At 38.4% G+C, this 24,360-nt stretch overlaps 1 protein-coding gene across 1 annotated transcript; it reads right to left on the reverse strand.

The window, feature by feature from the left end:
* Positions 1 to 4,319: 4,319 nt before the first annotated feature.
* LOC111632170 (probable cationic amino acid transporter) lies at positions 4,320 to 12,783 on the reverse strand. Its single transcript, XM_023376536.1, has 7 exons — positions 12,660 to 12,783; positions 10,521 to 10,659; positions 10,293 to 10,446; positions 9,413 to 9,643; positions 7,007 to 7,215; positions 4,956 to 5,114; positions 4,320 to 4,891 (listed from the first exon to the last, which is right to left on the reverse strand). Exons 2-7 carry the CDS (start codon positions 10,641 to 10,643, stop codon positions 4,691 to 4,693), a joined length of 1,077 nt encoding a protein of 358 aa, XP_023232304.1. The 5' UTR covers positions 10,644 to 10,659; positions 12,660 to 12,783; the 3' UTR covers positions 4,320 to 4,690.
* Positions 12,784 to 24,360: the final 11,577 nt, after the last annotated feature.

Genomic DNA, 24,360 nt, shown 5'->3' on the forward strand with positions numbered 1-24,360 from the left:
ATCTTTTTTAAGACTTTTATTTATATATACCGTCTTATACCTTCTTACGTTCTACAGTATACCCATTAAGTCTGCAAAACTGCCCTCTGTGTCTCGATAGAAACTTAGATATCGATGCGTGGCAGTTATGGCCATCGTTCTTGGGTTTGGGCTAGCGCAATCGACGATAGACCAAACTCGCGTTACGTACAATACTATAACCTTGCAAATAGCCTCAGTTTTTATTCATTTATCTTTATTTTCGACTTATGATTTTTTTTCGGAACGTGACTGAATAAGAGACTGTATTAGAAAGGATGGGACGAAGGAATCGCGTTGTCGATTCGAAACACTGCTTTGAATTATTAAAAGATTGCCAATCGTCGTTTGGAGGAATTGATTTTACTGAAAGGCCGAGACAATTGGACGTCGACCCATTCCTTTTATTTATTTCTTTCTTTTGCAACAATCAGACTCTTGTTTAAAGGTGTTTCGGTTGTTTTCGGACGAGTTCCGGAGTCGAAGACGATGTTTAGTTAAACTACGGGTGGAATTTGGTGATTGTTATTTTCCTCATCGATTTAACTGAAGATTCTAAAATAACTTTATTATTAAAATGGAAATTTAAATAGGAAATTAAATTTATAATTAGAAACGTCGTTTAAGAAAAGAAAACGTTAAATAAACGAGAATATTTGCGACATTTAAAGCCGCTAATTCGATCGACCTTCTCCTCGTTTTTTGAAAGGAGGCAAAAACATTCCGAGAAGAGCTGATTTTTTTAAAATCCATCGAGAGGAAAGGAACTCGACTCGTCTATTAACTGTTCCCAGTTTACTTTATTCCTTCCTTGTTTTGTGTATCTTCTATTTCGGGCATCCCGAAAGATTCTTTGCCATAGTCCCAGTTAGTTTGTATAATAATTAATAATAGCCATTCGTAAAATAAAACTGTAATTGCGGTTGTTCATTTTTCGGTAAGAACGGCGTGTCCTCCGTTCGACAATCGTAATTCTGAAAGACAAGAGTAGAGTTAAAACGCTGTAACCGGGACCAAAGACGTTTTTTCTCACGTCTCCCCATGCTCGATTCGAATCGTTTTTTTAAGATGTCGCCTTACAATTTTCTCGTTAATATTTTCTCTAGCGATAAAGGCGCCTATTGTTTTTATATTTTACTTGTATTTTCCCGAAACATCGTTCCTCATTTCCCGTATTCTCCTTCGAAGATTCCGCGCCTTCCTTGGAACAATTCACTCGCTTTCCGATAACTTCGGTACCGGTCGGAAAGAACCTTTCCGGTTTTCTTTCGGAAGAGATCGCCGTTTCTCTACACGGACAATAAATCTCGACAGAGAAACGAAAGTAGAACGGCAACGGCCGGCGCACCGTCCACGGAAGGGAGCCGTTGATTCGTCCGTCGATTGCGGAATCGAATTCCGGAAACGGAAACGACGAAGGCCAACGATCACTCGAAGCGAGAAATGCCTGGTTATTCGTGGTCGAAACCAACTTCCTCTACCGAGAGGAAAGTTCCGACGTCCTTTTTGGTTCTTCGTTTAAGAAACGAAGACGAAGGAAGTATAAAGGAAGACTCTTCTATCCGCTCAATAATCCAAACTAAGCGGTTCGAATTTTACTGTTAATTTAGACAAAACACACGGTATAATATTTACAAATTGAAACTCGAAACAAAATATTGATACATGAGTGGTGAGAAAATCAATATTACTAATCCTATTTCGTGTTTAGGCATTAACTAGAAAAATCATATAAAATTTTTCTGTAAAAAATTATCGCAATTTATTGGAATTNTATTAAAAAAGCGATTGGATCTGAGACGAAACAGTAACCGGTCCTTCTACGTGTCTGCGTAGACATATTAGTGTGGTTTCTGAATGTCATTTTCCACCCGGATAACTTATTTTCGTCCTTACCCCGTTAAAGAAAGTTATCAATGGAGGAATCCGTGAATGGTTCATCTCCTACATCCAGTGGTTGTCAACATTCTACGCAGACAATATATCGATTTGTATCTTCCGATCGGAGACAACCCCGGAGATTTTGCAGTCGTGCCTCTCTATTCGCTTCGAATATCATTATTATAGCGGTATAATGTGTTTTCGTCGAGTGTTAGGCGAATAAACCTGTGGTCTATATTTGAAAGAACGTTTTGCCTCTGTCATTTCGAAAGAATAAGACAAGAATAGCTACACTGCAAAATTTATAGAGTATTGGGTTAGGTGCTAGTCTACTAGCGTGAGACATTTAAAACCAATCGATTCTTTAGTTAACTGTGAAATCCACCACACACCTAAATTTCCGGTTGTTACGTTTGTACTGTACTGTACAGTATGCTGTAACCACAGGCATTTTTAGCAGTTTTTCTCCTGTAAACAGATAAAATTTTACCTTCTTCTTTTATAGAAGGAGGTATAGATAGTAAATACTGGTTACCAGTGAGTCTTTTCTTTTCATCACTCATAATAAACATTTATATTAATTGCATTCACATTGTCGCTAAATTTGCGCACTACAAACGTGTAATAGCGCTATTACTTTTTTTATATTGTAGCCAATATTTTCATAATAAACCAATGTATGCCACTACTAATTATATTACTGAGTTTAGATTTTGTATATAATTTTGTTTATTATATGTAAATATAATTTAATGTTTAATGTATAAGTCATTTTTCGATCATGTAATTGTAATGTCAATTGTAAACATTTTCCGCTTCAGGCACATGCCTACTTTGCCTACGCATAAAAACGCCTCTGGTTGTAGGTGATTCGTGTTTTGCTTTTGTCATCTTTAAACCGGAATATGTTCCGTAATGGATTCTTACCACGGCCTATTATAATAACTATGACGTGTGATCGAGAAAACGATAGTCGTTACGTCTAAACATATATTTGTTATAAGGGGGTAAATTATACTTCAATTTCTTTAGTCATTTCTAAAGAAATTGTTAGAATGCTACAATTTCGCGACTCGCGAAAATTTTATGAAATGGAAAATATAGAAAGAAAATCACAATGATAGAGCCATTTCGATTCTCCTACAATTTCGGCAGGCGCATTACAGAGTAAAAATTTGAAGGTCGTTGGTTTTTATAATAATAACTAATAACGTCCCCTTCTATTCAAAAATTTTCATTTTCTATATTTTTCTCTGGAATTACATAAACCAATCACATTTTAATCAAAATTTCCCATTTTTCTAAAATACTATTCCTGGATAAAAAAAAGGAATTGTGCTGGGTCGTTCTCAGTGATTAAAGAAACGTTGTTCTGTAGGATTGTATTTGTGTCGATAGAGAGCAATTTGCATCACTGTTCGTTCTGTCACTGAAGACGAGTTTAAATGATGGAGGGAAGCAATTTTCTCAAGAGGGAATGAAGAGTCTCGCAGATATTGTGTTATGTAATTTCCTTATTAAACGAGTGGCTTGGTACGGTATTATAAAAAGTATATAGACCTAGCAAGCAAGGCCACGACGTGGAATGGCGCTTAAGCGCCAGATGTTCGAAGATGTCAAAGTTGCAAAACAAGCAAGAATGTATTATTTAACTTACATTTACTCATTTATATCTTTACTAGCTGTTACCCGCGACTTTGCCCACGCGGATTTTTCAAGCAAACTCCATTTATGATCTTGACTGTGAAAGGTGGCAGTTTCTGACAACAATCCGCTGGAAAAGTCAAACCGTTCAGCTTTCGAGGCTTGGATGAATAATAATGTGTTAAGGGAGAATCTCTCTGATATTAACACACAGAATATTTGCATAGCAAAATTTAGAAAGTAGTCTTAAAAAATAAAAAGGTTGCAATGATGGCGGATGAGACGACAGACGAGATAGGCAGGCAATATATGTTATCTTCTTCTCGACGTTGGAACCTTGAAATTTACAAGAGCAGTATTAGAGAGTGCTTAATAAGCGTTAAACGATCTTAACTGTGCTCGAGCTGTTGCAGAAGTGTTTTGACAGTAGTTTCACGTGTCTACACTCGCTTTGCTGCATACCCGATACTTCGTTTCGATGGACTTTTACTTCTTCTTCCATATGAAGCTATTCACATTCGATGCTGGCTATTTAAGGTTAATCTTGTTGGTATGATGTCAAACCAACATAATCTGCTTTTATTGAACAAACTTATTTCTATAGAGCAGACTTTAAGCTCTACAGAGGCAAAAATTTTGCGAAAGAAGTGTGCTTTCCGAAGTTTCTCGCAGATTCAAAGGCTTAATTATTCCCTATCTCTCGGAATTTTTCTACATACGCGGAGAAATACGTATACTAGGAACCAAGATACATACTAAGGAACAATTCCGAAATATCAGCCGAAAACACCTTTGATGCAATGCACGGAAAATACCAATCGTTTAACGACGGTACTGTACTGTACTGTACATCGAGGACAGTGTAGCGTTATTAGTATTCGTATCGACAAGTGCGTCCTTAATTATTATCTCTTCTCGGTCTCCATATTATTATTGTTTAGAAGTTCCTTCTCTTTGGCCTTTTTACGCACCATTTTCAGTTTAACCACAATGTGGGAAGGCTCTCGACCCAATAGCAATTTCGTTTACCTACGCAGTTATTCGGAAATTTGACACCGAAATTTAAGCATTGTTTATGAATTAAGTGGTGTTTGTGGCGCTAAACGAGATATATAAAGTCAAACGTGAATATAACAGGAAGGATAATTTACCTGAAGATGAGTCCGTCCTTAGCCATGGCGTAGACGACTCTGGGCATAGGGAACATGGAGCCGAACATGCTGACCACCAGACCGGCCAGCGCACCCACCGCCACGACGTACTTGGACTTGGTGGCTCCTCTGGCGTCGAACATCTGGACCAGAGCCGACTCGGCGTCGATTTGGTCGTAAGGCAGCACCAGAGTTATCTGCGAAGAACGGAGTTTAAGCCGGGCGGGCCGAGGCGGGCCTCAACGAAAAGGAGACTCGTACCATCAAACTGGAACTGATGTAGGCTGTGAGCACTATAATCAGGCTGAGGATGATGGCCGTCGGAATGGACCACTTGGGATTCTCGGCCTCCTCTCCCGTCGTGGCGATGATGTCGAACCCGATGAAGGCGTAGAAACAGGTGGCGGCTCCGGCCAGAACCTGAAAAACATCTTCCTTCTTACCGATGCCACCCACCGTCCTTCCGTCCCCCTCGGACGGGAGGAAAGTTTTGGCCGTTCCTCCGGCTTACGCGTCTCGATTCAAATTCGAATCGATTATAGGACTATCGTCGAATACAAATTCTGGCTCCGACGCCATTTTCCACGGGAGGAATTAAAATTTTTTTACAAAATCGATAAAAGGTATCGGCGGTCTTTTCCGTGAAAAGAACCATCTGCTTAAATCAGTGTTTCCCCAGTGATGTTCCGTGGAGCAGTCCCGAGAAATGAAATTTAGGGCCCACCGTCCTAGGAGAAAATTACCATATTTTGTTATCATATTAATGCTTATTACTTTTATTTAACTAAATACTACAATTTGTCGGCTCGCAATAACTTTTAGGTATGGCTTTGTAGACAATGCTTAAGTTATGTGCTCTTCTGAGAGCTCTACACTCACTTTATATCACGCTTATTTAATCTGACGATTCAAACTTTCGGTTAAAGAACTAACATATTTATATCGATATTAGTTAATCAATCTTTGCTAATGATCTTAAGAAGCAGCTTATTTTTTGGCTTTATTTATTTATTCACGCGCACTTTACAATAGATAAGCCAAATGACAAAAACGATTCCCCGATTGAAAATTAGTGTAAGTGGGATTTCCTGAGGAACGTTACGAAATCTCGACGGGCATCAGACTAAAGAGAAAATTTATTTAAAATTTCTTTAATTGCATTCTGGAGACACTTAAACTATATTTGGATATATGAGCAAGGGTAATCGGAATTTTATTGTCCTTAACTAACTAACCCATAATTACTCGTAAATGGATTTTCCAATTATTCAGCGACAAAAATTGAATACAGAAATGGCTAAAAGATTCTTTCGATCTGCAAATTCGGCTTTCGTGCATTATATAAAATGTTAAGAATCTGACACGAAGAATTGTCATTTATCGATTTATTTTATATTATTTGGCGTTAATTATATTATTTTATGCGATTTTATTTATTTTTTTTTTAGTTTTATCTTATTGATACGTACAGTACAATAAATAATACAATGGTTTAGCATTTTAAAATATTTTCCCTTTCTCTATTTTAACTTTATACTTAAGTATTCTACGAAGGGTTTCGCAATATTTTATAGAGTTCGGCCAAATTCAATTGGGAAACACTGACTTAAGTAACAATTCCAAACGCGTATCGTTCTATACAAATCGCCGGGCTTTTTGGTGACGCCCTTTAGAAAACTTTTCAGTTTTCCCGTAAAAACCGAGAAATCGAAATCGGACGCTTAAGGAGAAGGAAGAAAACGAATGCGACAATTGTCTCCAAAGAACGTCCTTATCTTTGGCGGAATTTCATTTAAGTTTCGTCCAAATCCGGGAAGACTTTTTATTTCTCGGAACGAAAATCATTTTCTTCTGGCAAACGGTCTTATCTCTCTTCTAGTTTTTTTTTTTTTTTTTTTTTTTAACAGAACGCGTAGACGTCTCGTCGGCCGAAAGGAAACGTCTTCTCTATTTCCGTCTTCGTCTCTCCCAAACTGCCTTATCTTAGCCGGAGAGTTGGTAAGTGGCCTGCCGCTGGCTACTATTAAATCCGCTCTTTATCACACCCTCTTCTTTATTCTTTCCACTCCCCATCATTCTCTTAACTCGTCTCTCGAACCGCCAAAATCTCTTTTAAACTTTCGATTCACTTTTGTCCCGAACTGTAATTAAATCTAACGCTCGGTCCCGGTCGATCTTCCCGAAAGATCTCCGAATTTTACTCTTTCCGACGCGCGACAAAATTTTGGAAAAAGGTTGAGGAATATTCCCGAAGAGACGTTCCGCTTTCGGAACGGACGATTGCGTACTGTACAGGACGAGAAGCGACTCACCCCGGACCATCCGTAAGGGAGGAATCCTCCGTGTTGCGACCAGTTCCTCCCGTCGACGTAGAAGAGTCCGGCCACGATGATGAAGACCCAGACGGCCAGGTTGACGGCGTTTAGCACATTGTTGAACAAGAGGGACTTCTTGACCCCGGCTACCATCAGGATGGTCATCAGCACGGTTATCACCGCCGCTAAGACGTCTGGAGTGTGACCTGTCCAAAGATTTCTCTATGTTAAAAGACCTAATCTGTCTCGGAAAACGCGCGCAAAAATCCATCGAGGGTCGAGGTGTTACTCTTTAACGATTTCCTAAATCGGATCGAGCGCGCCATTCGTAAGAGGTTTGATCGTATCGAGACTTCAGACGTACGGAAAAAGAGAGGTTTACCAGTCAAAGCTACTAGTTACTTATTGAACTTTGCTAGTAACAACGCAATTGAAAGTGTTTAATAACAAGTTTTAACGGCACAAATGTTACAATTACTGCGCCCGTCGCCATTAAAGAATGCTAGCGATAGGTAGAATCGCATTCGTTCTAGCCAAATGCCTACGCCCGGATGTAATTTCCGACGTATATTGTTTACGGGCGAATGAAAACGGCCGTGGCGAGAACGAGAGGGTCGTTTACGATTAAATTACGTTTCGATCGACGCCGAGGAATGGGCGCCGAAACGTCAGTCGATTAAAAAAATGCGTCAAAAGCCGATATTTTATTATCCCGGATGGCGTTAAACTACGGGTGGCGATCGAAGGCAGAAAGTTTTCCATTAAAAAACGCAGTCTGGAATTATTCCTTTGTTCTTATAAAATCAGAATCGAAGGAAACCGATCATTTTCCCGCCATTCGTCCTTCCACGTTTTCCTTTAGACATTTTTCCCAGAGAGGAGAATCTCAAACTTCTGGTGGCACCCGACGAGAGAAAGCGCTGAGTAGCTCTCTTGGGGAAGATCCGAAGAATTTTCGTCGGAACTGGGCCTAAAAATGAATTCACAAAAAATGAACTCGTGCCATGATTTGTCGGTTTCTTTTTCTTTCTTCGATAAGATTTTTTTCTCATTCCCAATACGAGAAACCCGTCGTCAGGAGGCCTGCCCATTGCGATACAGTACAGTAAAAATGGAGGAAATTAGGAGAAAGATCGCAGTTTAGAATAAATGCGGAATACAATATTTGGGCGCGTCTATTTCCAAGAAGTATTCCTTTGGCATGCGACAATTGAGGTGCCGTCTACAGTAAAACTACCTGAGGATAGTGGTGCATCTGGAAGTACCCAAAGCCAACTCAAAACTTCCAAAATATTTGAATAATTGGTACCTTTGGATAAAACGTGCACGAAATTGAATCGCGGACGATCCGATAAATCATATTTGCCATCATAAATGTTTAAAAACAAAGTTTTGAAATTCGAAAAAATAAAATTTTAAATTCCTGGATTAGTTGACTTTCCGGTCGTCTTCCGACCTGTCTATCGTTTCCCTCAGGCCTTAGAGAGCCGTCGGAAAAGATCACTTACTCACAGCGGTACCCGCGGACTATGAAAAAGGGGACACAAGCTATAAAAAAGGCATGGTACTGTGCAGTACATTGCGCAAGAAGCTTCAAAATCTACGATTCAACTTCGGATCAGAGATCCCACGAGGTAAGGGCTGGTTGCACACGGGGCTAACTTGGCCTCGAAAACAAGGAATGGTCAACGTACGACGAAGTTGCAAGGGTCAATGGATAAATATCATTCATTAGTATCCTTTATATTTGGAGAACAGGCTAGAAGTCACGAATCTTCTTTTGTTTGGGAATCCTTGGGACTAGGAAAAGGGCAACCGAGACGAAAAGGGCAGCACGTGTCCCTGTGTACAGGCGCTCCTGTTTACAGAGTACTCCTTTGTCCTCGAAAGTTTTTTGAGTCGAAACGTGGGAATGCGGATTCTCTTCTCCGATGTACCCGTTCCTTAATTTCTTTCTCGCCACAAATTTGTTGATAGGAATAATTGTTCCCTCCCTCAACTCTTCGGTTTTTCAAAAGTTAGTTCCTCCGTCTTCGACTCTTTTCTACACAATTAATTAGACTCTGCATCGAGCAGCTTCCACAATCTCCTGGCGTGTTTTTAGTTCTGTATAGTTGGTCTTTAGTTCTAAGATATTAAGTTTCATGAATTTCATCATCGACGTTGGTCGGAAAACATTCTGCGTTTTCCACCCGTTTATAATGACAACCGGAATTTTTCTGTTTTTGATTCCCGAGTGTGGCTGTCGATTTTCTTGATTTCGCACGCTTTTTTTTTTGCTTATAAAGAAAAAAAAACGAGAAAACGGCCGGAACGCCAGTGGGAGCGGAAGATGGAGCGCAACTTCCGTCATCCCGCCCGCCCGATAAAGTCAGAGAGAGAAAGGAAATTGTAAAGACTTACCGATGAAAGTTCCCAGAGAGTCTCTAATGGTCTTGCCTATGGCTCCGTCCACCATAGAGTCGATGCAGGCGCTGATGGCGCAGGCTCCCGCCGCCGTTCCGATCAGGTATTCCAGTATCATGTTCCATCCGATGACGAAGGCGATGAACTCTCCCACTGTGACGTAACTGTACATGTAGGCCGAACCCGTGGTGCGAGGCACTCGAACTCCGAACTCCGCGTAGCACACACCTGCGCCCCCAAATAGAGGTTAAAGCTTCGCCCGCCCGGGCTAAAGACGCGAACATCGAAACGACTTAAGTTTACGTCGTCGCCGAGGGATGAAAGTTCTACCGGAAATTACGTTTTCGATAATCGGATCATCGCCACGACGTCGGTATTTCTCGCGAGCGGACGAAGGAAATGGACCATCTCCGTTTTAAGAAATTTGAGATCGACTTCTAAACATTGGCGTGTTCCCTGGTTGGAAAGTAATCGTCCTTCGACTGTTTTCGCAATCGATTTTAATGAAAAGAAAATTTCTAATTTTTTAAATTTCTTTTTTTTAACTGAGAAATTAAAAGAAAAAAAGGAGAATTTAATTTAGTGCAGAATTAATTAAAGAGCAGAAATAAATTTTCTTTCCTTTCTCGCCCCCCCAAATTTATTATCTTTCAACGTCGCTCGTCTAATTTCCCTAATTCTCTCCTTCGACCGAGAGAAACGAGGTCTGACCCGTTTTCTTCTCTCACGATTCCTCTGTCAACCGCCCGTTCCTAAAACCCTCCATCACATCGTCTCGACTAGAATAAACCTTTGACAGAACAGAAGGATCCCTTCCCGAACGCCCGTCTCAGATAATTCGGAAGAGGTTCGAAGGATGGAAGGAGAAATAAGTTACCCGAGAAGAGGGAGGCGACGGCGGCCACCAGGAACGACATGACCACTCCCGGTCCGGCAATGTTTCTGGCCACCATTCCCGCCACAAGGTACATTCCGGTACCCACGCAGCTGCCCACTCCCAGCGAAGTCAGGTCCAACGTCGTCAGACATTTCTGTAAAGAACCCAAGACCGTCAGTCCCGGATGGGGAGGGGGCCGTCCCGGAAATACTCAGATTCTCCTCCCACCTTGAGTTGGGTTCTGGCGTCGGGGTCCGAGTCAGCGGCCGATCCCGGGTCTTTGGTCCTCAATAATTTTCCCACTAAATTCAGCAATTTCTGCCGGAGATTCCTATCCCCGTCTACAAACATTCTTTCGACTTTCGGGCTGTAAAAAACAAACAAAAAGAAACGGTTAGAGTTGTGACCGAATCAGTCTTCCCGTAGGGAAGAATTCCTTACCACACTTTTCTTGTTAGTCTTTTGCGACTGGAAAATTAAGCGCTAAGAGAAAGTAAGGAGGTATCCCGCTCGTTCCGGCAGCAAAAAATTACCGAGGTCGAGGAATTAGAAATCTTTAGTTCCCGGGAAAGAAACTACACAGGTCGTTATTTTGTCATTCTTCCCCTCGCGTGCGATTTCGGACGCGATCACTCGCCGGGTTGCGTCGAAACACGAAAGCTTATTGACGTCATAATCGCGTGCAAAACTTCGTCCGTAAGAAGTTAACGCCATTTTTCGATTTATTAAAAGTGTCTTTTTATTTAATTTCGTCCCTCTTACATCTATCCTTCCCTTCTTTAAATTGTAAGTCTTTCGGTTAAACGTTACGATTTAACAGAAAACGAGAGAACGAGCTCGCCACCCTTCTTCATTCCAAGTTTGGCGTCGGAGGAGACGTCGTCTTCCGCTCCTTAAAAACCCCGAGACGGTTTCTCCTTGCCTTTTATTCACCGGAAAATCTCGTTAGCCCTCCCCACTTTCGACCATTCCTCCTTCTCCCATCGATTTCCTCCTCGTACTGTTCCCGATCGATTCTTCCCGAGATCGGTCGCGCGCGCTGAAAATCCTACTAACCCTTCCGATTTTTGTGGAATTTTCTCAGTCTTCCACTTCCTTCCGAATACCGCCGTGCTCGAAAGGGGTGGAATAAACTCCGAAAGTCGACGATTAATAAGGAAGGAGAGAGATCGGACTTTCATTCCTCCCACCAAACGGAACGATTTCCGGTTTTTCAGAAGCGGGACGAGGATTTTTCCGGTTTCGTAGGAAATAGACAAACTAGCGCGGATCGATTTGGAAGGAACTGCGTCTTTCTATCCGACGTCCCCTACGACACTCTTTCCTTTAATCCAATTCCCTCTCAAAGTTTACGGAAGAAACGGAAAACGGAAACGGAAAGGCAATATTCTGCAGATTTCCCCCTCGTCGGTCGTTTCTCAAATTCGCTGCGAGTTTTTCTATCCCGCGAGAGGGGAATTTGCTTTAAAAACGTGCAAAAAAAGTTTTGTCTGGCGACTTTCCTTGTTCGTCGTCCGTCGGGTTCGGACTTTTTCGAAACTTGGAGTACGAAGGTTGTGGCTTAAATGTTCAATTACACATTAAACGACCCTTCGGCCGAAATTGCGGTTTCTCCTTTCCGCCCCTTCTCCTCGGATTTCTTAGCCCTTAATCGAGCACCTTTTAAGGACCAAAGAATATTTTATCATCGATGCCATCCCCGGTCGAAGCGTACACTTCCGGTTCCGATCGATTCTTCGTAGTAGAGGCCTTATCTCGGCCACTCTCGATCGGAACCGGAAGCGACTACGGACCGGAAACTAGACTCGTCCCGTTTCGTTTCCGGTAGTGATTCGAAGGGGAGCGAATCTAAACTCCTATTGGGGTCGGAACAACGGTTTCGGCGAAGAAAAAAGCGGGCCGAACAAAAGAACGGTAGGCGAAACGTTCTGACGTCGTCTGCGGTCAATGCGGCGATTTTCCGTCCCTTTCCTTTCCGAGAGAATCGGCGGAGAAGACGGGAGACTCCGAAGAGAACGATCCGACGGTCGGTTTCCGGTGGAATCCAGGGGTAAACTCCGGAAAATCGCGTCTCTTTATCGACCGGAATTCCGCGGAAAAGAAGCGTCGGCGGGGAAAACCCGTTGGAAGGCATCCGTCTGTGGATCTCTCTCTCCCCGCTCTCCTGTCGGCCGCGTCGAACGCCCGATATCGATTTTTGCCTCCGATTCGACGGCAAAAAGGTTAGGAGATATCCCCGACCCTTTCCTCGCATTTTCGTGTCCCCGAGCCGTCTTCCGAAAACCCTTTAGCGCTCGAGTACCAGGCGGGGTGGGCGAGCCCGAAGCGCCGAGAGCCGCCGGCGGAAGAGAAGAGGAAAGCTCTTACCTTCAGAAAGGGAGGCGAGAGAGGGCCATGCGCCCGGTGGTCTCGGTAATGGGCGAAAGCGTCGAGCGGAAAGATCCGACTTCCTCTTCTACGTCCGCAGTCGGCCGACTCCGGACGCTCTCCGCTATTCGCGCATGCTCCCGCGCCGACGCCGGAGCCCGTGCCGCGGAGAATGTTCCGGCGCGCCTCTCGGCGGTCCCCGTGTTTCGGCGCCAACGAACGAACCAACATTCCCTGTAAGAAAATCGTCCCTTTTTCCAATGGCTTTCCCCGGTCCATGGGGACTGGCGGCCAAGGACGAGGGGTTCACCCGGGAGAAGAGATAGCGGGCGAAAGGAAAGTAAGGCTATTCTATTCCAGAGCCTGTCTAAGTTTCCAGAAAACGGACGGAAGGGGATAAACAGGCCTGTTCTCTCACTTAAATTGGATTTTCGGAAGGCGTCGTATTTAGTCCCGAGAAGTTATCAAATGCATCAGCAAAATACAGATGCTTCTCGATATTTCGCATGTACCGTACAGTACCATGGCCGATGCGAGTGAAGCGGAAGCATGAGAAAATGGTGTTAGGATTTGAATTCGAGCCGCTCTATTGATGCCTTAACGATCTTTTTTAAGACTTTTATTTATATATACCGTCTTATACCTTCTTACGTTCTACAGTATACCCATTAAGTCTGCAAAACTGCCCTCTGTGTCTCGATAGAAACTTAGATATCGATGCGTGGCAGTTATGGCCATCGTTCTTGGGTTTGGGCTAGCGCAATCGACGATAGACCAAACTCGCGTTACGTACAATACTATAACCTTGCAAATAGCCTCAGTTTTTATTCATTTATCTTTATTTTCGACTTATGATTTTTTTTCGGAACGTGACTGAATAAGAGACTGTATTAGAAAGGATGGGACGAAGGAATCGCGTTGTCGATTCGAAACACTGCTTTGAATTATTAAAAGATTGCCAATCGTCGTTTGGAGGAATTGATTTTACTGAAAGGCCGAGACAGTTGGACGACGACCCATTCCTTTTATTTATTTCTTTCTTTTGCAACAATCAGACTCTTGTTTAAAGGTGTTTCGGTTGTTTTCGGACGAGTTCCGGAGTCGAAGACGATGTTTAGTTAAACTACGGGTGGAATTTGGTGATTGTTATTTTCCTCATCGATTTAACTGAAGATTCTAAAATAACTTTATTATTAAAATGGAAATTTAAATAGGAAATTAAATTTATAATTAGAAACGTCGTTTAAGAAAAGAAAACGTTAAATAAACGAGAATATTTGCGACATTTAAAGCCGCTAATTCGATCGACCTTCTCCTCGTTTTTTGAAAGGAGGCAAAAACATTCCGAGAAGAGCTGATTTTTTTAAAATCCATCGAGAGGAAAGGAACTCGACTCGTCTATTAACTGTTCCCAGTTTACTTTATTCCTTCCTTGTTTTGTGTATCTTCTATTTCGGGCATCCCGAAAGATTCTTTGCCATAGTCCCAGTTAGTTTGTATAATAATTAATAATAGCCATTCGTAAAATAAAACTGTAATTGTGGTTGTTCATTTTTCGGTAGGAACGGCGTGTCCTCCGTTCGACAATCGTAATTCTGAAAGACAAGAGTAGAGTTAAAACGCTGTAACCGGGACCAAAGACGTTTTTTCTCACGTCTCCCCATGCTCGATTCGAATCGTTTTTTTAAGATGTCGCCTTACAATTTTCTCGTTAATATTTTCTCTAGCGATAAAGGCGCCTATTGTTTTTATATTTTACTTGTATTTTCCCGAAACATCGTTCCTCATTTCCCGTATTCTCCTTCGAAGATTCCGCGCCTTCCTTGGAACAATTCACTCGCTTTCCGATAACTTCGGTACCGGTCGGAAAGAACCTTTCCGGTTTTCTTTCGGAAGAGATCGCCGTTTCTCTACACGGACAATAAATCTCGACAGAGAAACGAAAGTAGAACGGCAACGGCCGGCGCACCGTCCACGGAAGGGAGCCGTTGATTCGTCCGTCGATTGCGGAATCGAATTCCGGAAACGGAAACGACGAAGGCCAACGATCACTCGAAGCGAGAAATGCCTGGTTATTCGTGGTCGAAACCAACTTCCTCTACCGAGAGGAAAGTTCCGACGTCCTTTTTGGTTCTTCGTTTAAGAAACGAAGACGAAGGAAGTATAAAGGAAGACTCTTCTATCCGCTCAATAATCCAAACTAAGCGGTTCGAATTTTACTGTTAATTTAGACAAAACACACGGTATAATATTTACAAATTGAAACTCGAAACAAAATATTGATACATGAGTGGTGAGAAAATCAATATTACTAATCCTATTTCGTGTTTAGGCATTAACTAGAAAAATCATATAAAATTTTTCTGTAAAAAATTATCGCAATTTATTGGAATTATTAAAAGTATTAAACATTATTTAACCTTTTAGACTACAAAAAGACAAATTATATATAAGTACTATACAAAAGGAAGACGAAATATGCCATTGAACAATGGCACCGGCCTACCTAATAAATAGTTTAAAGATATTGATAAATCGTTTTTTCGTGTTTCGTTAGGTTTACCTTACCATGCTAGTGTTTCTAGCTTGTATATTACCTATAAGTTGAATCTATAATATATAAAAAACAACTAGGCTTACATATTACTATTTTTTCGTTAGTATGTATATAAGAGTAATGCTATTTTTTCAATTGATATTCTGTACGATACAGTAATAATAATGTTGAAATAATAAGTTAAAAGTGATGCTATGTTATCTTCTTCTGTCAAACTTAAATTAATAAAATTTAAATTAAATTAAAATAAATTTTAAAATATCTCCAAACGTAATTATCCGATAACCCAATCGGTGGATTACGCCTTCTGGCTTAAACAACTCGTCGCAGTTGCTAGAAACTTGCGAGTGGAATGGAGATTTAGGCATTCACTCGTGCGGAAATGCTATCGGAAATGGAAAACGTAAATATATTTTCCTAAATTTCCGCCCCAATCCAACGGGAGACGGGAGAGAAAATTTCGGTGCGGATATCGGCCAATAAAAAATCTTTTACCAAAACGTCGTGACGTATTTTCTGTCTAACAATTGCCGAGTTCCTAAACGCAACGTTTCGATAACAATCTCTACGTCGTCGGTACGAGAAATTACGTTGTCTTTAGTAACGCTTATATGCCTAATCACGCCGATCGCCACACGTAATGACACTAGACGTCAAAGACTATACGTATCAGAAGGAACATCTCGAACTATTGGTTCGTTCGGTATCTCTAACGTAAGCAAAACGTTGGTCTGCAAACGTTTTCTGCTGTATTAACATTAAAGAATGATAATCTGATTTTACAGGCTCACATTTCGGTCTTAGTCGATTCCGTTCTATAATAAAGGGGGGACGAATTCGTCTCTTTTTTTAGAAATTGTAGATGGAAATTCCTTTTATTCTATTGTACTTTAGATTTGATACAGGCTTAAATGCTATTCTACAGTTTTTGTGTGAAATTCAGATATTCTAAACGCTGACTACGCTGTAAACTATCGTTCATCCCATTTAAAGAAATTTAATCATTTAGTGGACTTTGGAACTCGAAGAAAGTCTTCGGACTTTACAATCAATTTTTATGACAAACGCCAAAGAATTTCGTGCACAAATCAACGACCGATTGATGTAACCTAAATGACTGTTTCGTACGGAAGAAGAATCGAGGTCAATAAAGGCCAGTTCATACTTTATGAGAATGGAAAAAAGAAGAAAATATATCTCTTTTCTTTTCTATTATTTTCTTTTTAGAAGCTTTCAGACTTTAAACAACGAAAAATAAATGCGCATCAATGCGTTTTCGGTGTGTACAATTTAAAATATTGCGCTTCAGCTACAACCAAAAGAGTACCGCGAATAAGAACATGACAAGAATCTATTTATTCGTGAAGAAAGAGAATGTAAAATATTATAACTTTATACAAGAAATCCAGGAAGTTGATTCTGAATAAATTTATTTTATTTTTAATCGAATTTGTATAATTTTTCGTTGCCGAAAAGATGGAACGGCGTAGAATTTCTACTTTCTCAATACAAAATGCGAGCTTCTGCCGCTCTCTTTTCTTTTTCGATCGCCATAGGAAAAATCGAGATACCGTAATTGTATCGATATTGTTTTGGATCCGCGTATTTGCGAAAAATCCCGTGGTCTCCCGATGCCCAGAATATGCGGGTGCTAAGACCAGAGCCAACTAAACTAACTAAAATATATTTTGTGTCTTAAGTTGTTAGCTCTTGAATTAAAGAGGTTTGTTGCAAAATGTAAGAAGTAAGCTTAATACAGATAATTTTTAAAATTTCTTGGATTTGATGTGCGGAACAGAAGCAACCCGATAGAAAAATTAATAGACTTATTAGAAGATATCAATTACGGGATCACCTCATTTATAGCGAATCATATTTTTTTGATAAAACAAAGTACGTCTCGTGCGAGACCATAGGGTTTATTCCGAGCTGCTTCACTTTTCCTTCTAGAGTAATGTAAGAACTTAAGTTTAAGATTAAACTTAAGATTAACTAACTGGAGGACATCTTTGTGTTGTCTTAGATGACCATAAAAGAATTTCTCATTCCATCGTCTCTAAATTCTCGTGACCTGATAGGTAGCTTATTAATTAATAATTATTGTCTACTATGAACGCGAATTTCTTCATTGTTCGTGTTTTAATGAAAAATAACAATCCATTAAAACTTTTTTTTTGCAATTTCAGACACAGTTCGTGTCCAAAAACATAAAAAATCTAGCGCTACAGTATAATGTACAAAAGATCTTCTATATGAATTTCTTATACAATTCGTAATAATCCACTGAAAAGCATTTGAATATAGCATTCTGTACTTGATTCTCATCTGTGATTAGAATTGGATTCTCGTTGATTTTAAATATATAGAATTTAAAAACGCCGTGTTTACGTTTAATATCTAGCAATTACGAACACATTTACAATAGGATTGCAGATTACTTGTCACAGTGACTGAAAGAACAAATAATTTTACTCCAATTTTCATTTGACTGTTTATCGCTCATTCTACTCTAAAAGGTTTTCTTTTTCTAACTCTCCGTCTGTGGACTCTGAGAATTTTTTTATCAAGACCATTGCGGATTCGGCCAAGCCCACAATGGAGAGACCATATTAGGAACCGCACATATCCGGACGGACCATCCTCCAAAAAATATCTTTCGGCCAATCGTTTCATTCGCATTATTGTCCATGGTGTTCCTCAAAGACGATAGGTCGTAACTTCAAACGCGTAGTTTTAATGAGTAATCTGTAATCTTTTATCATCAGATGTATTACTTCAAACAGCCAAACATATTCATTCTATTAATGGATGTTTGTTTGGCTGTTTGAAATACTACACCTGATAATAAATGATTATAGAGTTACAGCCGCTCCAATTTCCGAGTTAAATTGCGCATGAAGAAATTTTGGCACAGAGAGCGGAATTGGTCAGGTTTTCTTCGGCCAAGAATGACGATTGTCCCAAGTTGCAGAATGTGACCAGCTATTATTCAGAGGCTAAGACATGGTCTTTAAATTTCTCAACTTATCAAACTCGGCTTCCCTTATATTATGAGGGTTGACCGTTCGTGTACAGGACACGGTAACAGATTCATTGTAATCACAGCTATGCAACAAACGATATTAATGCACTTGTAGATTTGCTGGAGCAATAAAGGCAAGAAAAAAGCCACGCCTAAAGCCTTGCGCTTGAGAGACCTTGCAAATTCCACAGTATAAATCATCAAATTTATAATTATTGAAAGTTATACTGGTATCTGCTTCATCTGCAGAACAATCATTTTCAAAGTTAAAATTGATCGATAACTAACTTCAATCAACAACACACGAAGAGAAATTTTCTTTACTTCGATCTTATTCATTGAAAAAGATACTGCTGCACAAGTGTACTTTCCTCCTGTAGCTGATGAATTAGGCGCTTTTAAAAGTAGAAATGTTTTGCATACCTTTCCGTACAACTATTGAATTTTCCAATTCAGTTCAAAACTACTGTACACATTGTTATTACTTTATTACGGTATGTTTTTACTGTCTGTTTCTATATCTAAAATGTCCATATTATTGTAAACCTAAATAAATCTACTGTTTCTTCTTAAATGAAGTTAAGACTATTTACAAAAATATAAAATTTTTGAGTCTATCTTAATCCTTTTTTACATGGGACACCGAAAACATGTTTTCAGTTGAGTCCTGTAGCTCCCGTAAAGGGCAATTTTCCATAGAAATCGTACCGACACACTTCTTGTCAGACTGCCATGTGTTGCATTGCCTTATTCTATCAACCCATTCTAATCTTTTCGGAAAACAGTAAATCAACTTTATTAAAGTGTGGCAATTTTACGGCAACGTTTAGATCTAATGCCCGATTTTGTTGGTCATTATTTATAATGACCGAGCATTATGAATCATTTTGTCCATAACATATATACCGAAGTAGGCTATCATCGTTTGAATAGTGCCTAGACTTGTCTCTAGACCAATTATGCGATAACCAGCAACGAGTGTCAATGTCGTACGAACTGTGTGTGGATAGATTAATGTCTGGTGTCTCTTGCACTCTAGCCAATTTCCTACCTGCTAGAAACTTTTCGTAGTGTCGCATTGTCGATGTTCGGCCGGCGTGCTGGCCGGGGTGGTAAAGGCATCAGCACTACTGGATCAAATCTGGGTGATGAAAACCCAAGAATTTTTTCATAAACGATTCGTCCCGGATATGTCGGACCCCGTTTCTCACCACCCGAGCCTCCATTGTGGACCTGGTCGCGTTTACAATTAGCTTTATAAAAGTCTTCCTTAGTGTCCATGAATCACCAGTGGTCAAGTGGATAAAACCACTGAACACTCGTAGTTATAGCGGATTTGTGCCCGACCAACGGGCTGGTCACGTGGCGTTTTTCGACTTTTCTTTACGTGTCTAACACTCAAATAGAATGCTAATTTCCCGTAGGAAGTCCTCCTCCTAGAAGGAGGACTTTCTGTGCATTTCCCCCTTGACAGATCGCTATGTATTGCGTTACTGTATCTTGTCAAATCACATCATCTTAGTGCCTAAAGAACAGAAAAAGTAAAAAAACAAAAAAATAACACAATCGTCTATCATGACAGCTAGTACGCGTTCATCATATTAACGTACTGTACAGTACATAGACTACGATATAAATAATCGACACTAATCTAAATTTAAAACTGAAGTACAGTACGTGTAGACGGACATCAGAAACATTACTCTAGGACAGTGATTTTTGAAGGTTATTAAATAAATTATTTTCGAAAGAAGCCCAAAGAACAATAAGTGTACATATCAAAATTAAAATTTCTTTAAATTGATTATACGGATTTTTCCTTGTTATAATGAATAAACGTAACATAATGTAGTAAATATACACAAGTAAAATTATATGCGCAAAAAATACCGTATAAATCTATAAATCAAAAATGTATCTGTAATTATCTGTATTTAGTTGAAAATTAACTTAAGTTTAACTTAGAAATAGCGGAACATTTGGCAGATTTCTAAAGGTTGTTAATCCCTCCACTTTTAAATGTAAATCAAGACTTAATGTTAATTACTTTTCTTATGAAAATAAAAATTTTTAATTTAAATAACTATTGTTTTAACCTGCTACTATTTTAAGGAACAATAATACCGTTTTATTTAATTCACAATATTATAGACAAAACGAATTACAGTAGGTTAAGTGGCAAGTAATATGACGAAAGAATGTTTACAAACACAACTTTAAATCACGTGGTTTAATTATAGGTTCAAGTGTGCCGTGAGATAAAAAATTGAAAAACACTGCTCTAGGACATACATGTCGACACCGAATGTCACCACATAGACTGGCTTTTAGAAGCATCGGCATCATCAAACACATCTACTACTACAAAAATTGCTGAGAACATCAAAAAAAAGAAAAACTTCCAACAAGAATTTATTACAAAAGAAAAAAATGTTGTAGGTTACGTTTTTATAAGGACAGTGAACAAGCCAAGAAGTATTACAAAAATAAAAAGTCAAACTTCTAAAAACATCTAAAGTACTTTGAGGATTAAACCTATTTAATGAAATAAAATGATAAAAGTTTTAAAAAACTATTCAATGGGGTCGGAAATTACTTAAAAAAATATATATTGGAATCACTTCAGAGGTTTTAATTACCTCTGAAGTCGGAAAGATTTTATTCGTATTTTATATATTTTAAAATTATTTAATGAAAGTTTAAAACTGTTTTAATTAGGATTTTATATATTTGTTAATATAATAAGTCACCGTGTTTAGTTTTATTAAGGCAATAAAAGTATTTGTAAGGTTTCCTGATTAACTAACTCGTTAAAAAAAGTTCAGTTATTGAGTATTTCGTTAAAAACATAAATTTTATTATATGATGTTTTAGAAGTCAACAATAAACTTCTATTTTAAAAAAAAATTAAGTGAAAATAAACGAAATGTAATGTATGTGTTTATAGATGTGCACGGTTGTAAGTTCGACCGCAGCCAATAAGTGGAATTTTCCAGCGAAACAGTTCAAGTTTTATGATCAGAGAGATGTTGAGATCCTATAGAAGAATCGATTCCAGAACGAAAAAGAAAGAAAAAATTTTAGAATTAATTCTGTTCAGATTATTATTATTATTTTTTTTTTTTGGCAAAGAAAACTGGAGCTTTATTTAACACGAATTTAATAAATCTTACAGTAGTACTGTAGTCAAAGCTGTTTATAACGAAACGATAATCACGACTTAATTGGTGCAATATATTTTAATATGGCTTTGACAACTATATAACGAATTACTCTATAACGAAAAATACTTTATAAGTAAACGAATTTTCTAGATAAAAGAGTATAAAGTTCTGTAGTGTCTTATTTCTTTTTACAATCCTCCAAAAGAAACGAGCTGTTAAGTAAGAAAACCAATAGTTTCATATCTAATCTGTTTGATACGAAACGAACTGTATCATTGAATATAAAATATACGGTATATTTTATATTCTGTAACCGATTGTTTAGTTAATATAATTTAATATATTACAGTATGTGAATTACCCAATCAATTTATGCATTACAACTTTAGAACAAAAATTCCGATAAACGTGTTAACGATAATTCGTTATAACGATCCGTTTTAATGGATCCTTTGAATTTTGTTATATTGTATCGAGTTTCCACTGTAATTAAAAAAATACCTATTAAAATAATAAAACAGAAATTTAAAAAAATTGACAAATTTATTGTAACATCGTCATCGGCTGAAATTTTTAATCATACTTTAATTTAAATTAAACTTTCTTATATGGTTTAAACTTTAATAGTGTTTTGCCCCTGTACATCATACTTCTCCCGTTAGCAATTGACTCATGCCGGTTATCTGTCAAACACTGTTCTCGAGGTTAACGAAGGATAGAAAGACAGCGACAGTTGGAATGTATAGATCTGCAATTAGAAAATTGTAATCCAATAAAATTACCAATTCTCGCGCTATCACCAAGAGAAAGTTTGTCAAACCTCTTTCCGAGTAACCTGTTTCTGTGATTGTTTGAGATATTATTGCTTTTGAAAATAGTCTTTCCGTAGATTAAAAAAATTGCCATTATGGCTAAATATTTTTGCTCTTCCTTGTACAAAGGAATGTTTTTTCATCTCAAACTAGAGCTCCAATGGATTAGTTAAATATATACTCATTTCCTCTGCTTTTTTGCTTGTCCGAGTTAGTCTTTTGTGGTAGTTCCAAATCTCGAAAGGATTGCTATCGGTTTTCAGGTCTATAGCCTCTTCTGAATCAATGAATGAAGTATCAATCTGCATGGTCCTTCTTAGACTTGATATGGCTTTGCTACAACCCGTTGGATCATTGTGATATAAATTTTTAAATCTAGAATCCAAGTGTGGCAAAAGCAATCGGAAGACAGAGTTCTACGTTACTAAATCGCTTATTTATATCATTGAAAAGAATTGTTTTCAGAGATATTGTTGTCTATCTTAAAGATGTAACGTTAATTTGTTTTACACAACAATTTATCACCGGAATAATTTTAGAAATGGTCATATGTTTCATCACTTATTGTTCTCGTAGTATTCCGGAGAACAGGACTCCAGTCTAGGTATACGACTAGAAAACTGATGAAACGTACGACCAGCTTTATATCCATTGATAATCCAGTCCAGCTTTAAAAGGTTCTTTCATTCAATTCATTTCTTTAAAATTTTTATCTTTTATTTGCTTTAAGATCTTCAGCACGATTGGTTATTATAGTTCCTTTCTCTTAACAAATCTGTTGTAAATAAATCTGTGAATCTTGACATATACGGTACAATACTCAAATCAAAGGCATTGGTTCCAAAATTGAACAGGTATAAAAACCATAACTAAGATTGAACCAGTCCAAGTAACCGACGACGAACTTTCGTGACATCCACACGCATCCGACAATTGATCAAAATATCTGGCAAAGACAGATGATTCGGTTTAATAAATACGAGTTCCTGTCGGTCTGTCGGTGCTATCTTTTATCGTTTAACTCAATTACCCGCAACTTGAAGCTGTTTCCCAAGATTAATCGCTATTTAAACTTTTACTCATTTGTCGGCTTCGATACAATCGCATTACGTTCAAAACCCGCTACAATTTATCACGTAACGTTTAAAAATGTAATCTCGAAGAAATGATACCTAAATGAACTTTTTCCCGTTTTCGAATATCGATTGCAAACATCGAAGCAACTACTGAACATACTGAATTATATCTAGTTTTACAATAGGAATAATTTATCCTTTACAAACCTAACCCGAATTACGAAGGACATATTCATTTATATATATATATAAAAAAAGGCAACAACTTTTTTTACTGTATATCAAACAAATTAATTACAAGATTTAATCACATAAAAACCATTTTATGGAGGGTGATAAATACATAATTACATTTTGCAATAAAACTCGAAGTTACTAGAGACGTATCGGTGTTTTTTTATAGCTTGAGTAATCGCCATATATAATGTCAAGAGATATACGTGTCAACTTTTAATTACACACAAAATTATAAATACCGAAAAGATAAGAAATTAAATTATTATACGGTCCTAGGTCTACCTTTGTCTTTATAAATGCGTATTGCTTTGCGGTGATCATGGGAGAGGGTCGTAGTGATAAATTGTCACTATATAAATGGTCTCGTTCGCTCAAGTTGTCATTGTAAAGGCGTTCTGTCTTCTTATAGAATAGCTTCAACACCGATCGATAATATATATACTATTTTCGTATTATATTGGAACATGCAATTATATAAGTTATAAAATTATAAATTCAATTTTTTTTATGATTATACCCTGTAGTCTTTCTCGATGAAAGTCGCCTTATTTTTTATTTTCTACAAATTAAATGTCTTTAAAGTATCTGAATTTATAGTTGCATAAACTTTCCTTTCAAAATTTCTTCGACTTATTTTTAGTATTCAAAATGCTATAAAAATCCTTTTAATGTTTCTGGCTTGAAGACATTAAAAAAACTTTCTTGTAATAAATCATTAATTCTAAATCCTTTATAAAGAATTTGTTTCAAAGACGAGAAATCATTGCTGAATGTAATGTATTTAATGAAAAATTATTTAAAAATGCTGGATAAGCACACCATACACAGGTGCT

Source organism: Centruroides sculpturatus, unplaced genomic scaffold (genome assembly GCF_000671375.1).
Source record: "Centruroides sculpturatus isolate CEXI.00-Female unplaced genomic scaffold, Cexi_2.0 scaffold703, whole genome shotgun sequence".
Classification (NCBI taxonomy): Eukaryota; Metazoa; Arthropoda; class Arachnida; order Scorpiones; family Buthidae; genus Centruroides; species Centruroides sculpturatus.

Excerpts from the sequence above, each read along its gene's own strand:
- LOC111632170 (XM_023376536.1), bottom strand. The coding sequence starts at position 10,643 with ATGTTTGTAGACGGGGATAGGAATCTCCGGCAGAAATTGCTGAATTTA. Across the intron at positions 10,447-10,520 it reads ACGCCAGAACCCAACTCAAG|AAATGTCTGACGACGTTGGA; the intron begins GTGGGAGGAGAA and ends GGTTCTTTACAG. Across the intron at positions 4,892-4,955 it reads ACATCAGTTCCAGTTTGATG|ATAACTCTGGTGCTGCCTTA; the intron begins GTACGAGTCTCC and ends CGTTCTTCGCAG.